The following is a 15,055-nucleotide window of genomic DNA, read 5'->3' on the forward strand; positions in this document are numbered from 1 at the left end:
CTCCACCGAGACAGTGAGCCCAAAGCACTTTGTAAAGATGTGAAACCAGGAGGAGTTTTGCAAGCTGAGCTGGATTGGAGAGTGGTGCTTCCTTTCCATCCCAGACAGGCTTGTCATGTAGATACACGCAATCCAGACCTGAAAGTCAAGCTAAGTAAATTTGCTTTTATTGGCAAGTTTTTGAGGGCTTCCTTTGTATTTTTGTGTGAGTACATCTGAGTATTGGTAATTGTTGTTGGTTACACTCAGTGTAAGAGTCTTGGGCATCACAGTGAAGGAGAAATTGTATTCAGAGTAAAAGATTTTTTTCTGGATCTCCTTTCAACAGTTCTGAAGGTCAGAGCCCAAATTATTCTGCTGAAGTTTCTAACCTATGGTTTGCTGATGCAGAAGTTGCCTATCATTGAATTACCTCCATGACTTAGTGCTATAAAATCCGGTTATTGAAATCTGTGAATCCTGCAACTACAAAGGAGACCATGGCTCCATAACCCGATTGCACTGAGGACTGTGACATACTACAAAGATCCCAACTGCAAAAAATAGTCTGTGCTGATGGTATTTGTCTGAAGGTTTTTTTAGCTTAGTATTCGAAGAACATTTATGGCTAGCTCACATCCTACTATTATTAGTATATTATGATTTTTTAAAATTTGCATTGATTCCATTTGAAAAGCACATTTATTTATGTCATACATGACTTAATCCTGTTCCCTGGACAATTATCGGCAGAATTTATTAACGTCATTCAGTGCAAGGGTGGAAAATAGGCAGTCCTTTTTCTAAGTACCATTTACTGAAATAATCAACTTTTACCGTTTGCTCTTTGCCATTGTTCTTTTCTTTTTTCTACAGCTGATAGTTGTTTTAATTGTGTTTCTTTTCAGTTAAAAAGTAACTTATTTTATTATGAACTGAATTGCATTTCTTCCTCTGGCTGCTCATTTCTCACTCTCTACTCAGTATTTGTCTGTGCTGGCTTAATGCGTTAATGGGGAAAATACCTTCTGGACACCCATTACAATCACCAAGACTCTGCAGTGCACAGATATGGTGCACACCTTCCTTTTGTTACATCAGAATCCAGATTATCTACAACTAATAGATTAATGAGGAGTTCTCTAATGAGGTAGCTGATTAAAGGCAATCCTATTCCCTGAGAGCTCTAACGTCAGCTTTTACTGCTATCTTGTGCACAAGGAGTACAGATCAGTGCTTCTTCCCCATGCTTGTGCTCCATCACCAAAGGATCATGTTCTGCTTTTAGTACTCAGTTAAAGAATTGTAAAAATGCTGCTGTGGTGGGGAGATGGTGGTGGGCCAAATTCAGTACCCACTGCAAACAATAGCTGGGAACAGAGTCTACCAAAGCTACTGCTCTGAAGGAAGCAGTGACTTTTTTTGAGGGGGAGAGGGGCCATGTTCAGGTGCTCCTCATTCTCTTTCCCTAAAAATAAATCTAAGTTTTATTATTCCTTAATTTCTGAGTGTCTTTCTCTGCCCTGTCTCCATCTAAGACCCTCATAGTAGTTCTCCTCAGGCACATAATCCTTCATGTCCCTACTCCATACTTCTCAATTTCAGAATATTTTATCCCTGGTACCTTTCTCATGCAGCATACTTCTTACCCAGTCAGTTGATGTGAATCAAGAAAGGCAAAGACAAAGCTGTGGGCATGAGTTGATGTAAATAAACTAAGGGTCCCACTGCTATGAGCCTAATGCAGCTTCATCGCACATACTATTCTTGCTTTTTGTTCTACACTTGTTTATTGTGACCCACTGCGCTACAGGAATGGATGATGACACTGGAACAGCTCCCTTAGGGCGTACAGTAACTGTGGGTATTCCTGGTGTGTCCAGCACTATCCAGCCTGGCATCATGCCTAGACCGAAAACCATTTCTGTCCCTATCTGATGTTATTGGTGGGGCTGAGGACTGCCAAGGACCAGCCAGCACTGATAGATGTGAGAAACAAAGCAAAATGTGACATGTTGCAATGGTCTAGAGTAAAGGGAGGTGGTGGACTTTATTCATTGTTTTCACAGGCAACTGTTGGGAACACGGTCTACTAAGTCAGGTCCTTAGAGGAGAAAAATGAAGAGGTACTTTCCTGCTAAATGCATAGGGAGAAAGCGCACTTTCAGACATTCTGCATTTAATTTCTATTAAAATAAGTCTGAATTTTGGGGTTTTTTTCTGCTTTTTTTTGAGGTTTTTTCCCCCCTTGCCTTTCCTTCCCCCTCTGAGTTGATTCAGGTCCTCTCTATGCACAACATTTATGCTAGAAGGTGATTTGAAGAACTACTTTTGTCTTCATATACATAAATACAAAATGGCTAATTAAGTGTCAGCTAAAAAGCACTGCTGTTTTATATCCAATGGAAAATTTCTTCCTAATTGCTCTGGGTATCACCTGGTCTAACTGTAACTGGCTGGAGAAGGATTGCAGAGCTGTTACTCTGAGATGTTTACATCATTCTGGCTGCAGGGAGCATTCCTTTAAGACATGATTATTGAAGCAGAGAATGGATAAGATGGCTGAAAAGCAATTGTTCTGAGTTTTAATATTGCACCAGGCAGTAACATCTGAGCACTTGTGTGCTTTATGACAGCACCTGGCTTTATGGTTTGTCTCTTCTTGTGCCTGTGTCTCAGGCAGTCTGAGTTGCAGAGGTGCTGACCAGTGAAGAGTGCAAGAGGACTGAGCAGTCCAGGACTGCATCAGCCTCCGTTGATCTATGGAATTGTATTTGGAAATCCAAACCTATAGTCAGCCCTATTGAGGAGGGGTCAGTTCATATATTTAATTAACCAGCCTGCTGTTATCCCTTGCAAGTAAGTACCAGGAGACTTAAAATACTGCACCTCTCCTCAGCTTTAAAAAAAAAAGTAAGGAAATGTTTTTCCCCACAGATATAGTGATTGAAATTCATGAATGCTGGTGGCATTTCCTGAGGAACAAGAGCTCATGTGGAGGCAGACAGTAGTACAGAATGGGACCTAGAGAGTTAATTGTCCACTTGGGAAACCAGAAGAGGCTCAGCAGAGGCAGTACAAAAGAAAACACACATGCAAGTTTCCTAAGTGCAAGCGCTTCATGCCACGGTTGGGACAACCCTTATGGATGACTTTATAGAAAAGATATATTGTGTGCTCACTAGAGAGCCGTGTTTTCTTCATCTACCTTGAATTTTATGAAGAGGATATGGAACATGATGTCTAGCAATTCCTAATCTAACACTAACCATAGCTAAATACAAAGGCTTTTCTGACTTTGGTTTATTTCTGCTGTCTGCATTTTCTACTATGATATATGTTAAACATTTGGGTGAAATGTTAGAGTCTACAGTTCTGCTGAGATCAATCTGGCCATAAATCTCTTCAGTCCTGCAGTGGACAGGTTTTCCTCTTTTACTCGTGGTGAAAAATTATGGACAACTTAAAGAGAACTAAGTGAACCCGAGGTGCAGAGCACAGTACTCCAAGCACCGGCTCACCTTCATGATTTCCAGCATGTTTAAAAAAAAATGAGCAACTTCGGTTGAGTATGCAGACAGCAAAGATCTTTTTGCAAACCACTGGCCATGCATTAAACCTTCCCCTACAAAGATGTTGTTGTATTTTGTCAGCAAGTATTAAGAGCCACTCTGTATATCCTAGGCAGAGGGACATGGCACTTTGTGCTCTTTGGGATTATCACTCAGCAGCAGAGAATCAGAGCCTGATGTGTAAGGGACAGGTGAGGTGGAGATGCCGGACTTGGGGCCAGTCCAGCTGCTGCCAAGCACTGACATGCAGGTGAAGGAAAATCAGGACATATCTGCTCAGTTCTCCCCTTAGTAGATCTGAATAATTTCCATGTACATTGATGAGTGCATATTACTTTGGGAAAAGCTCCTGGCTCTTCAGACTTGAGGATGGGCTCAGGAGGTCCCTGAAAATCCTCATGAAACACACAGGAATGCAATAAAGCCAAAGGAGAGAAAAAAACAATCATATTTCTGTTGAAGAATTTTGTAAAGGTTTGCTTTTTCAAGGGAAAAAGAATCAATCTTACAGTGGAGGAATGTGAGATAAATGCTAGGCTGCAATCATAGCAAGAGATGCTGTTTTCTGCATATCACCGCTCCCTTTTTGATAAAGGTACATTGCCAGTTAAAGACTTGCTTGCCTGTAGCAAGAAAGGTTTGAAGAATGGGCTCGTGAAAAAAAAAAAATCTTTCCCCTGACTCAGAAATGGAGTTGTTCAGACTCCCTACACACAGGACAAGAATTAGTCACCTATTATATTCAGGGGCTGATAGAGTAACTAAGAGTTGTAAATATAAAGGAAAGCTGTAGGAGCTTGATTTTGAGCTCATTATAGTTAGTCAAGAGTCTGGATAACTGACAGTTGACTATAGAGTTTCCATATACTTGTATATAAGTTGTGGTATCCCTACTGAGTAGTTCTGTGGAAGTTCATTACTCTTCATATGTTAATCAAGAAGTATTTTGCATACATTGTTAGAAGTGTCACCCAGCAGCGCACGTTACAGGTTTGGATTTTTTTTCCTCCTGGCAAAATTTCTTCTGCCAATGAGCTATGAGATTATAAAAATTTAAGGAGCAGACCCTGGGTTTGTGGCATGTATGCTATATATTCAGCTTTCCTATGGACAGCATCAGCACTGTGCTACTTCACCTTTGCGCAGACTTTGTGTGTTCTGATGATCTTTGCCACAATCCAGGTGGAGTAACACTGAATTTGTGGTTGGATGTTTTTTAAGCCCTTGCTAGTAAAGCATTGTAGCAGAAGTGAGAGCTGATTATGCAGTTTAGAAAACGGTGCAGTCACTTGGAGGTTGACAGAGAAAAATAGGATTGTATATGTTAGAGGATTATTTAAAAAAAAAAACAAAACAACAAACAAACCAAACAGAATAATATTCCTACTTCTAAGACGATTCAAAAAAAGCATTCAGATATTTTATTCCAAAGAAACGTTTTGGCCAGCACGCAGTTAAGTGTATTTTGCAGGCAGAGAACATAAGACATTTACAGCACTTTATGCATTAATGAAACTTATGTCATCTTTCAAACATCATTAATTTCGATAACATTTGAGTGAAAAACTGAGTGAGGCAAATGGCATCTATTTTGGTTTTTTCCACTTTCCTGTTTTCATCTTGCACGAACCAAATGTGTTTATTTTACTGGCAATATTAAGACAATCATATGATTTTGAGTAAGTCTTTTGAGATTGTTTGCAAGTTTTTGCTCTTCTGCATGTCTGCTTCCTCCCAGCTGGGGGCTGGCTGTTGTATGGAAAGGCCAACCACGTCACGGAAAAGCCCTGTCTCTGATCAGATGGGCTTAATATAAACCAGGTTTGCTGAGAAAGAATTAAAGAGGCAGCCCCAAAGCAGGAGAGGATTTACTTCGGCAGAGCGGCTCCGAGTAGCGCAGCCCACTGAGAGAGAAGGCCAGCGCGAGCGGAGACCCGGCTGCCCGGAGGAGCCAGGCAGAAGTAAGGCAGCGTTGGTTCAGACACACTCTTTTACTGTCGGTGCTACACACCCAGACAGCTCAGTGCAGTGCGGGGTATCAACACCAGCTTGAACCTGGAAGGCAGTGTGTGATAGGGACCCATTTGTTAATGAAGGATGATAATTTGCTAGGGGCAAAATTGTAAAATGTTCATGTTTGTGATGGTTTAGGGAATAACTGTTTATTGCTGGTTGTGAGTTAGGCTCTGTTGTTTGAATAGGAGCTGGGTTTTCTCATCTGGTCTTTACAGCGGGGAAACTGAAAGGAGAAAAATGCATTTTAAAATTCAACTGCAGTAAATATTTCATTTGTGAAGCAGCCTTTGCTTGGTGCATGATTTCTAGTTTAGATATATTTCTTGCTGACAAAGTTACTGTGACTAGGACTTTGCAAACTATCTCATTTTGCCCCTAAGTACTGTGTGTGCGGTCATAAGTTCAGAGAAGCGTGTGATTTATCTGTATATTTCTCCTATGTCCCACTGTGCATTTATAAACAGAAGTTTTCAGAGAGTTTTGTGTGAAGAGGAATAGTGATTTGTACATGTTGCTTTGATGCTTTGCTGGATTTACTTTCATTTACCACCTACTATTTAGGTTTGAAAGTGGTTGGGTGTATTTTGCAGACAAGTATCCTATTTACTAATATGGAGAAGAGAACGGAGAAACATCAGAGATATGACAAAAAGCAAAATGTCTAAATAACTGTCACTTTTGGAACTGGAATGCATCGAAGTAACTTTCCTAAAAATGGTAGCTGTTAGCCCATGAGCATGACATCACTGTACTTTGCCTTCAAGCAAGGCAACATAGTTTGCTTTAAAGTGTAATTAAGAGCCATGCTCTAGATATGGAGAGTGAACCAGCTGATTATGCAGTAAATTAAGTAGTTGATTTAATATCTGTAAATTTATGAGTTTTTCTTTCAGCGCTACTTCCTGTAGTGGCTAGAACCTGTACCTCCTCAGAAAAGCTGTTGGACTTGACTGTGTCCTCCTTCTCACCAGGCAAAAATCCACTGTCTGAAGCAGAGTCATTCTTTGTTTACCCAGCTGTAGATGAGACCCAAATGCACCCCATCATAGCAAGACTTGCTTGCATGGCTTTTTTCTCATATCAGGGTTGTCTAAGGGTGCAGCAATTGCCTTACTGCTTTTCCAAAATGCCTTATTGCTTTTCCAAAGGTTTCAGCTCTTAACTGAGACAAGGTGAAACATACTGTACACCCAGCTGCACTGAGAGCTGGAGGCAACTGGGATTGGTGCCTCTGCGCCCAGTTAAGCACAGAGGGTGGGGAGCAGTACCTGTAGGTGCTGCCTGTGCCATTAGGCTGCCTCTCAGCAGGGAGGCAGCTCCCATGTAGGACAGCTCTGGTGAACACTGCCCCCTTCCTCCTTTTCCTGGGACACAGCAATGCCTCACTCTGTCCAGGGCTGGGCTGCACTTAGCAGAGCTGTGAGCTTGTAAAGGCTAAATAAAGATAGGATTTAACATATGAGGCCACCCTCATCCCTAGGAAAAAGCATCTGACTCACTAACTAGAAATATTTCTTTGTGTACCGGCAACTATGAAAGAGTGCAGAAAGTCTTGGGGTTTTTTTGTTGTATACTAGATCCCTATAGTAGAGCAGGATGTGCTGCCTTGAAGTTAATAAGAGAGCATTTAGTGGTTCTAAATATTTTGTGGGTAATGCTTGTGATTTCCCTATTTCTCACTAGGGGTAGAAAATGACCCTCAACAACGTTACCATGCGTCGCAGCCACAACAGCAGCCTGCAGCAGCAACAGCAGCGATGGAGCATCCCTGCTGATGGAAAGAATCTGCTGGTCCAGAAAGACTCCAACGAGTACAACCCACAGAAGCGATACACCATCAGTCCTGATGAATATTTTAGAAGGAGCTGGTCCTCGGAGTCATCCGACTCCGTCATCTCCTCTGAGTCTGGCAGCAACTGCTACCGGGTGGTGTTGATCGGGGAGCACAGCGTAGGCAAGTCCTCGCTGGCCAACATCTTTGCAGGGGTGCATGACAGCATCGACAGTGACTGTGAGGTGCTGGGAGGTAGGTTGTCATGTCCTGGGGTGTTTGTTTGCTTGCAATCAGGTCTGCCAGTAGTAATTGGCACAGAAAAACAGAGAGGCCATTTGACCAAAAATTGAGGTAACAAACATTTGGATCTGATCTTCAAAACTGATTCAACTCGTGCATTTCTCTTAAGAAAACAAGAAAGCAAAATGAGTAAGATAATCACCAACAATGATTGAAAGCCTCTGAAAGAGAACAATTCAGCTTCCCATGCTATTTCATTCTGAAATGCTTGTTGGAAGCTGCCTCATTCTTGCCTGTGATGATGCTACACAGGAGGCTGGTTCAGCTTTCATGCTGGTCCAATATTTGTGTCACCACTGTCTCCACAGGGCTACCTCCAGCTTTCTAGGGGGGAGAGAAAACAACTGAAAGTCCTCGTGGTCTATGAAAGTGAAATGCTTAGAAATAATATGTTAAGAAAAATAGAAAAGCCACTGCTGAGTCCTTCAGTCACCTCCAAAAAATTTGTCATCAGTCTTTCTGTATAAACACATTGCCTCAGCATAGGCTGTATGGAGTCTGAGTAAAATATGTCTCCTCCTTATTTCATGTTACTTGCACAGCATGTGTTCCCCCAGGGGAGAAACAGAGAAAGGTCCCTCAGCAGTGTAGGAAAATTACCATTGCCCAAACAGGGGGAAAAGGCACAAGCTGCAGGGTTTTCTTTGATGCTTCCCCCTTGCTGTCATCCTCCTCTTTGTTTAACATTGCAAAGTGTTCTTTAAGCCCAAAGATCAGATCATGCAGCAGATGAAGCTGTGGCACCAAGTCCTGTATGGCTCTATTGTATGCAAGATGTTGATTACTCCGTTGGTGCAATGGTGCCATTGCTAGTACAGAGTTTCTGGGCTTCTCTTCCAGCCTTCACTGGAGCACAGGCAGGACAGGTTTTTTGTGTCTTTAACTCTGCAGTTAGGAAAGGTTTTGCCCAGAATTTAATACAGCCCAGCATCAGGAAGGTCAGACCCACATTTTCATTGCTTGCTGTCACAGACTGGGGGCACAGATCCTTGTGGCTTTGGAGGACCTGAAGTTCCTTGTGGTACAGTCACTCTGAGTCAGTTATTCAGGTAGAGGCTTTGTCTTCAGCCTCCACCACCAATTTTTCCCATAATCCCGCCAGCTCCTCAGCATGGAGTATCGCTGATAAAATTTTTCCTAGGGATACAGAAGTGAACTAGAGTAGGATCCTTGGGCAAGCAGTCATAAAATTCAGCTGATTTGCTTTGCACACTCCTGTCAGGCAGTTTTCTTCTCCTCCATATGAAGCCGTGTGGTTTCCTCTTTCCTTCACACTCCCAGCAATATTGCCTGGAGTATAGCAGTGACAGGTTTTCAAAGCCAGCTCTGCTGAGGTATTGGAAAACTTGCTGTTGTTATACCTCTCCTTTTTTAGTGTAAGCTTTGAAATAAGCATGAGGTTAACCAATTGCTCACTTTCAGTGTGCTTTATACTCTGTGGAAGTTCCTTAGATTAGCCAAGATGCAAATCAGTGCTGAATATGACCGTTTGGGCATAATATTTTCGAGGAGTGTGATTACATATTTGTAGTCTCCCCATCTGTAACAGGGTGGAGAAGGAGTCCTCTGGTTTATACAGAGATTGTTCCTATGTAGATGCTTGGTCAATTGAAGAAACTAAACTTTAACTTGCAAACTGGAAACTTTATTGTAAGAGAGGATGGTTTCAGGGTAGCCAGCTTACAGAGGGAGTACAGCTGCTTTTATGGACAGGCTTTGCTACTGACTGTAAGACTGAGCTAACTCACAGACACAAATGTCATGTTATTGGGCCTGCAAGGGAAACAGCTCCTATTGATTAACTCTGTCTTTTTAATCTCACCATTTTAAGCTGTTGTCAAGCCTGTTTTATTTTATCTTAAATGTGTAATTGTTTTGGCTCATTCTTTTTCATAGATGTAGATTCCTGGCTTCAAGGAAAGGCTCTGATTACAGTTTAGGGGAAAGTTCACTCCATTAATGCCCAGCAGAAGTTTTATGAAGTAAGGGTTAAGACACAGAACTATCTACAAGAGTGGTTGGGACAGTCTTCTTAAACACTGCAGTGAGAGGGGTGGTATGCTCCGAGGCCCTAAGCCTAGCATTTTTCACTGACCAGCTGTGCAAGACTAGAGATGGGTCCAAATCCCTACTGCTGCTCCAAATGTTCCCAGGTTTGTTGAAAAGAAGGAAGATTAGTATTTGAGGCGGAAGCTAGACTGAGATTTCACAGCAGTGTTTGAATGATATTGAGTGGGAACAGCCACCCCAGATCTAAGCAGAACTTTGTCACATGGTGTTTATCGTCTAGGTATGAATTTTTGTGGCCTCAGTACAAAATAACAGAACTTCTGTGGTTTGTTGATTCTTTTGCTTTTTGACATCAAAGGTAATGTGGGAAACCGTGAAATGTGAGAGAACTACAGCGCACAGAAGTCTCAGTCTCTCTAAAACTCATCAACTCTTGTCTCACAAAACCCTGTCCTCATTGCTTGGTAGGCTGTTAACTGTATTGCTCTCAGCAGCAGTGACTGTTCACCCGTAAACTGTCCCTGCTAAAGTGAAAGCAAATATTTTCCATTACTCAGCCTCGCTGGACTCTGCTGCTCCCATGGGGCAAATGTTCAGCCTTTGGTTATTTCTTCCACTGGTTCTATTTTCTCTCTCCCACATAAGATAAAGAGAATATCAGCCAAAATAATGAACATTTCATTTCCTGATCTTTCAGCTTCCTTCATATATCATGGAAAGTGAGACAACCAGTAATGAACAGAGGGCAGGTTCAGTGCTGATGGAAATGAGGAAAGAACTGAATGTGAGCCAGCATAAAATTTGGCTCAATAACTTGAACTCTGAACAAATTATACATATTCAACTACTTGTTTTTTGTAATGTACACGATGCCACAAAATAATATATTACCAGCCTTTCTGCTTTCCTTTCCAGAAGACACATATGAAAGAACCCTGATGGTGGATGGAGAAAGTGCAACCATTATACTGCTCGACATGTGGGACAATAAGGTACTGTAATTTGTTCTAGTCAAATGCCAAAAAAAGGTGCATACGAATGACTTCTAATATCAAAAGTAGGTGTCTTTTGGGAATGAAAGTAGGTGTTTTCCATATGTCATCATCAGGGAAAATACAGGATTAACCCCACCCCCGCACCAAGCCAAGCATTCCTAACGGCTCTGCAGTGTGAGCCTGAGAAGCGCAAGCCTTTCTTATTTTTTTAATGATAAAACAAAACATTTGAACCATTTTCCAGACCATGCTCATTCCAGTCTAAAGCCAGCACAACAAATTATTTGGGACAAGATTTGCCCTCCTTTGTGGTGAAGTATTCATACCATCACCACATTGGAATTACTTTTAGTATAACTGTGATTCAAACTGTACCCATTACAGTTACAGCAGGAATGTATTTGGATTCTCTAATATTATACTTTTTAAAGTAAAATTTGCTCTGGACATAACAATGTCCGAACATTTCATTTGAACAGCGTGAGGGAGAATGGATTCGAGACCACTGCATGCAAGTGGGAGACGCATACTTGATTGTCTACTCCATCACAGACCGAGCAAGCTTTGAGAAGGCCTCTGAACTCAGAATACAGCTCCGCAGGGCACGCCAGAAAGAGGATATCCCTATTATTTTGGTTGGCAACAAAAGTGACCTTGTCAGGTGCCGTGAAGTTTCAGTGGCAGGTAAGGAAAATGATGAGGATAAAAATGGCATAAACATTAGGAGTCATCTAGTAGCTTTTGAACAAACTGCAGAGCTCTGGCTGAGGGTCTATACTGTCATCAGGATTGGGCAATGAAAGAGCAATAAAAAAATAGAAGATGGCAACAGAGGGCAGAGGACAGGGAGGGGTCATACCAGGCCTCCCCTGGTAACGCTGTTATGTGTCAGATAATCCCTTTCCTACATTTATTAAGCACCATTGTAAAAGCAGCTTGAATTTCTTCCCTTTCACCTCCTAGTGTAAGACCGTTGCAGTATGTGATTTCTCTGGTAGCTAGAAACCCTTTGGATTTCCAGTACATGTTACACATAACAAGTTTAGCCTCCTTTATTCTACTGCCAAAGATTATCTTTTTTTATAAAAAGTTCTCTGTCCTCCCTGATGAATTAAAATTCCCTCTCACCCTATGTTTTGGTAGTCTGTGCAGGGACTGTGCAGCCTTTCAGTAGAGGTGTCCTTGCTGCCTTGCTTTGGGATGCTAAACCAGCCCTCCTTCTGCTTCACACAGATGAATAACCGCTAAGCCCATGAATAGGAATGGAGAGACAGCTGGGAAAGCTGCTGCTGCCTCTCAAGGCCTGCAGTCATAAAATCTCTTCTTGGAGAGTCTTTTCTGAGGCTTAGGTGACACAACATAACGCACAGCAATGCATTAGATGATCTCATCTTGGCCCATCAGAAACTTATGTTCCTCTGCTCAGCATTTTCTTCTCTCTGCCTCTGTTCCACTCTTCTGGTTCCCAAGTGGGCTAAACTTTTATTTTCCTGGGGATGTGCACAGTTCCTTTGGTCCCTGTCACAGTTGTCCCAAGTGAAGAGTTTGAACTGAGGAGTTCATCAGGAGTCCAGGGATACCTATTTGCCTTCTCATTCCTCTCCGCCCCACTTGAAAAGTATTTTGAAAGATGGAAGGTGCATTCATGTCATTTTAGTCATCCTGGCGATGAGTCCACAGCAAGCCAGAAGGCAGGATAAATTGTCAGGTGCATGAAAGACAGCTGTCAGGTTCAGCTTAGGCTCACTTCAGCTTAGGCTCACATAAGTAAGGGTAATTTAGATGTACCTCTAAAGCCCTAGACATAGTTCTGCCTTTATTTTAGGGTTTTGTACATATGTCTGTTCACACCGAAGTTGCTACTGTCCCAAGACCCTGGTTTACACCATGACCCATGGAGGAGAACTAGGCCCTGCCTCCTGTGCTGTGTTGTGCTGTCACCACCCTTCAGTGCAACTGGAGGGAGTCTGCACATAAGATGATCAGGTGGTTTTGAATCATCGCTGACCTCTCAGCCTTCGGTGTCAGCACAAGTTGGTCAGCCCCAGCTCCCTTCACAGCCAACAGTCGGGGACTGGGCTTTTCCAGGAGAGGATTCACCCCCCCTCGCTCGGAAGGGATTGTGACACAGAGCAGATGAATCATGGGCTAGCAGGCAGCACTGGGTGATTAAAGACTTATCCATGCCTATATTAGGCTTGAGGAATTCCCCCGGTGGTGCTGGCTCCCCGCACATGGCAGCCTACGGCTGCTTTGCCTCCTCCCTGCCCGTGATGCCTCATGACATATCCGCCTTGCAATTTTGCAGAAGGACGAGCCTGCGCCGTTGTGTTTGACTGCAAGTTCATTGAGACCTCGGCAGCTGTGCAGCACAATGTGAAAGAGCTGTTTGAAGGCATCGTGCGGCAAGTCCGGCTCCGAAGGGACAGCAAGGAAAAGAATGAGAAGCGGTTGGCGTACCAGAAACGAAGAGAGAGCATCCCCAAGAAAGCCAGACGGTTTTGGGGCAAAATAGTTGCCAAGAACAACAAGAACATGGCCTTCAAACTCAAGTCCAAGTCTTGCCATGACCTATCAGTACTTTAAGAATGCTGGACTCTGCCGGAGCCTGTGGCATTTTGTGGACATTATCTGACTATGTCGTGGAACAATCAATCAATCTATATTAGATTGGGCTATCAAAGTGATTTAGGTTCACAGTTGTGATTGTGATGATATGTGCTGGCATAAGAACAGCACAGTGCATGGAAATCTCTCTTTTTTTGTTGGTAGTTTTAAAAGAAAAGTATAGACCAGAATGACCCAAAATTATGCTGGGAAGTGTTCTGGAATATACCTGTTGTTTCTCCTCTCACCTTTGGATAATAGTGTAAGAACCTTGAACCGTCATGGCTTGGGAAGTGAATACTACAATCTTTACTCTTTCTCCTTGTTATTTTTATTATTTCTTTTTTAAAACTGTATAAAGAATTGATGAACTGACTGGGGATTGGTCCTTTGCCAGTTGGCTGGTCAGGCTTGAGCACCACAGCTGAAAAATCTGCATTTTTGTAGAATAGCCACCAAGACACTTTTTTTTTTCTTTTATTCCAAGGATTGGTTTTAAGAGTTTACACATCTCTTACTTTGAAAATATTTAAAGGAAAAATCCTATAATCAAACAAATTTTCCTCTCATTTTCATATTATGGGACTGTTCAAAAATAGTAAAATTAAAATTAAAGTGCAAGTTGTATCAAAGTGCATCAAGTGCAGGATGCCAACCTTTGTAAATCACCTGAGCTTTTTAAGAAACCACATGGACTTCCTGTATCCAGCCTTGGCCTTTCTCTGTGCCGGAGCTGTGCTGTATTTATTATTGTGCAAAATAACAAGCATTTTAATGTTGAGGGGAATTGTATTTATTACCAACTTTCTTAAAAGAATAATGTTAATTTTATTACTGTTTTCTATCTAATATCTTTTTTTCAGATATGCAAGTTTTTACTTACATGCCTTGTAATAAAATAAATAAAATATATGACTGCTTTTGAGTCTCAGAGGGAAATCCCTAAGAACTTTTCAAGTTGAGAAAAGAGTCTGAATGCTGTGCAAGATTGCTACATGACAAGTACAGTGAGGATTCCTCGCATCTCTGAACACAGGCTACTTAGCAACCTAGAATCACAAAGCAAGAATTATCTGCAGCCCAAAGCTGAGTGCACACTATCCCTCATGTGCAAGTGTTATTTTGGTGACAAAGATAAAAGTAAATAATTTTTTTAAAAGGTATTTTGTCCTAAGCCTGAAAACAATTTAGAAATGTAGATGAGTACCGTTACCCCAATTTTGGAGAGGAAAAGAAGTGAAATACATTCAGGGGCAGAAAACAGGTAGCTGGCATGGTGTGCCCTAGTCCTCAATTACTGTTGGGCATAATTGTGTTCTTTTCATCCTGACTATGCTGGTTTTAGTGGGCACACCACAGAGTTCAAGGTAGATGTACAGTCATTACATTCTATCTGCAATTGACTCAGAAAAGCCAAATCTCCAGCCTGACAGCTCATCCTCCTTATGAAGACAACAAACATATGACACTAATAAGGTGAGAATTGGGTTCCCCATCTTAGACTGTGCAGCTTTCATGCACCAAATGCTATGGAAAGGAGTGAACTCACTGAGTGTTTCCCTAAAATTGCCTCTGCTGAGGGGGTGACTTTTAGCCATTGTCTAGGCATAAAATATGTTGCAGGATGACTCTCCACTTGTATGGTATTCAGATATCCCTGGAAGGGAATCCCTGATCTAGTATAACTGTTGGCAAGAACAGAAAACATTTTGAATAGAGCACAGACAAGATCCCTGTCACTGAATTTTGAATGAACACTTTTGAGTTGTCAGCATGCAACCCAGAGACCCAGACTAGTCTAG

At 42.0% G+C, this 15,055-nt stretch overlaps 1 protein-coding gene across 1 annotated transcript; it reads left to right on the forward strand.

Moving 5' to 3' along the window:
• Positions 1-5,400: 5,400 nt before the first annotated feature.
• GEM (GTP binding protein overexpressed in skeletal muscle) lies at positions 5,401-14,165 on the forward strand. Its single transcript, XM_074897637.1, has 5 exons — positions 5,401-5,512; positions 7,251-7,593; positions 10,567-10,643; positions 11,126-11,330; positions 12,955-14,165. Exons 2-5 carry the CDS (start codon positions 7,260-7,262, stop codon positions 13,230-13,232), a joined length of 894 nt encoding a protein of 297 aa, XP_074753738.1. The 5' UTR covers positions 5,401-5,512; positions 7,251-7,259; the 3' UTR covers positions 13,233-14,165.
• Positions 14,166-15,055: the final 890 nt, after the last annotated feature.

This window comes from Athene noctua, chromosome 2, assembly GCF_965140245.1.
Source record: "Athene noctua chromosome 2, bAthNoc1.hap1.1, whole genome shotgun sequence".
NCBI classification, from domain to species: Eukaryota; Metazoa; Chordata; class Aves; order Strigiformes; family Strigidae; genus Athene; species Athene noctua.

What these genes read in the sequence shown, in the direction of transcription:
- GEM (XM_074897637.1), top strand. Translation starts at nt 7,260, where the DNA reads ATGACCCTCAACAACGTTACCATGCGTCGCAGCCACAACAGCAGCCTG. An exon ending in TCGACATGTGGGACAATAAG is followed by an intron (nt 10,644 to 11,125) that starts GTACTGTAATTT and finishes TCATTTGAACAG; the next exon opens with CGTGAGGGAGAATGGATTCG. An exon ending in CCGTGAAGTTTCAGTGGCAG is followed by an intron (nt 11,331 to 12,954) that starts GTAAGGAAAATG and finishes GCAATTTTGCAG; the next exon opens with AAGGACGAGCCTGCGCCGTT.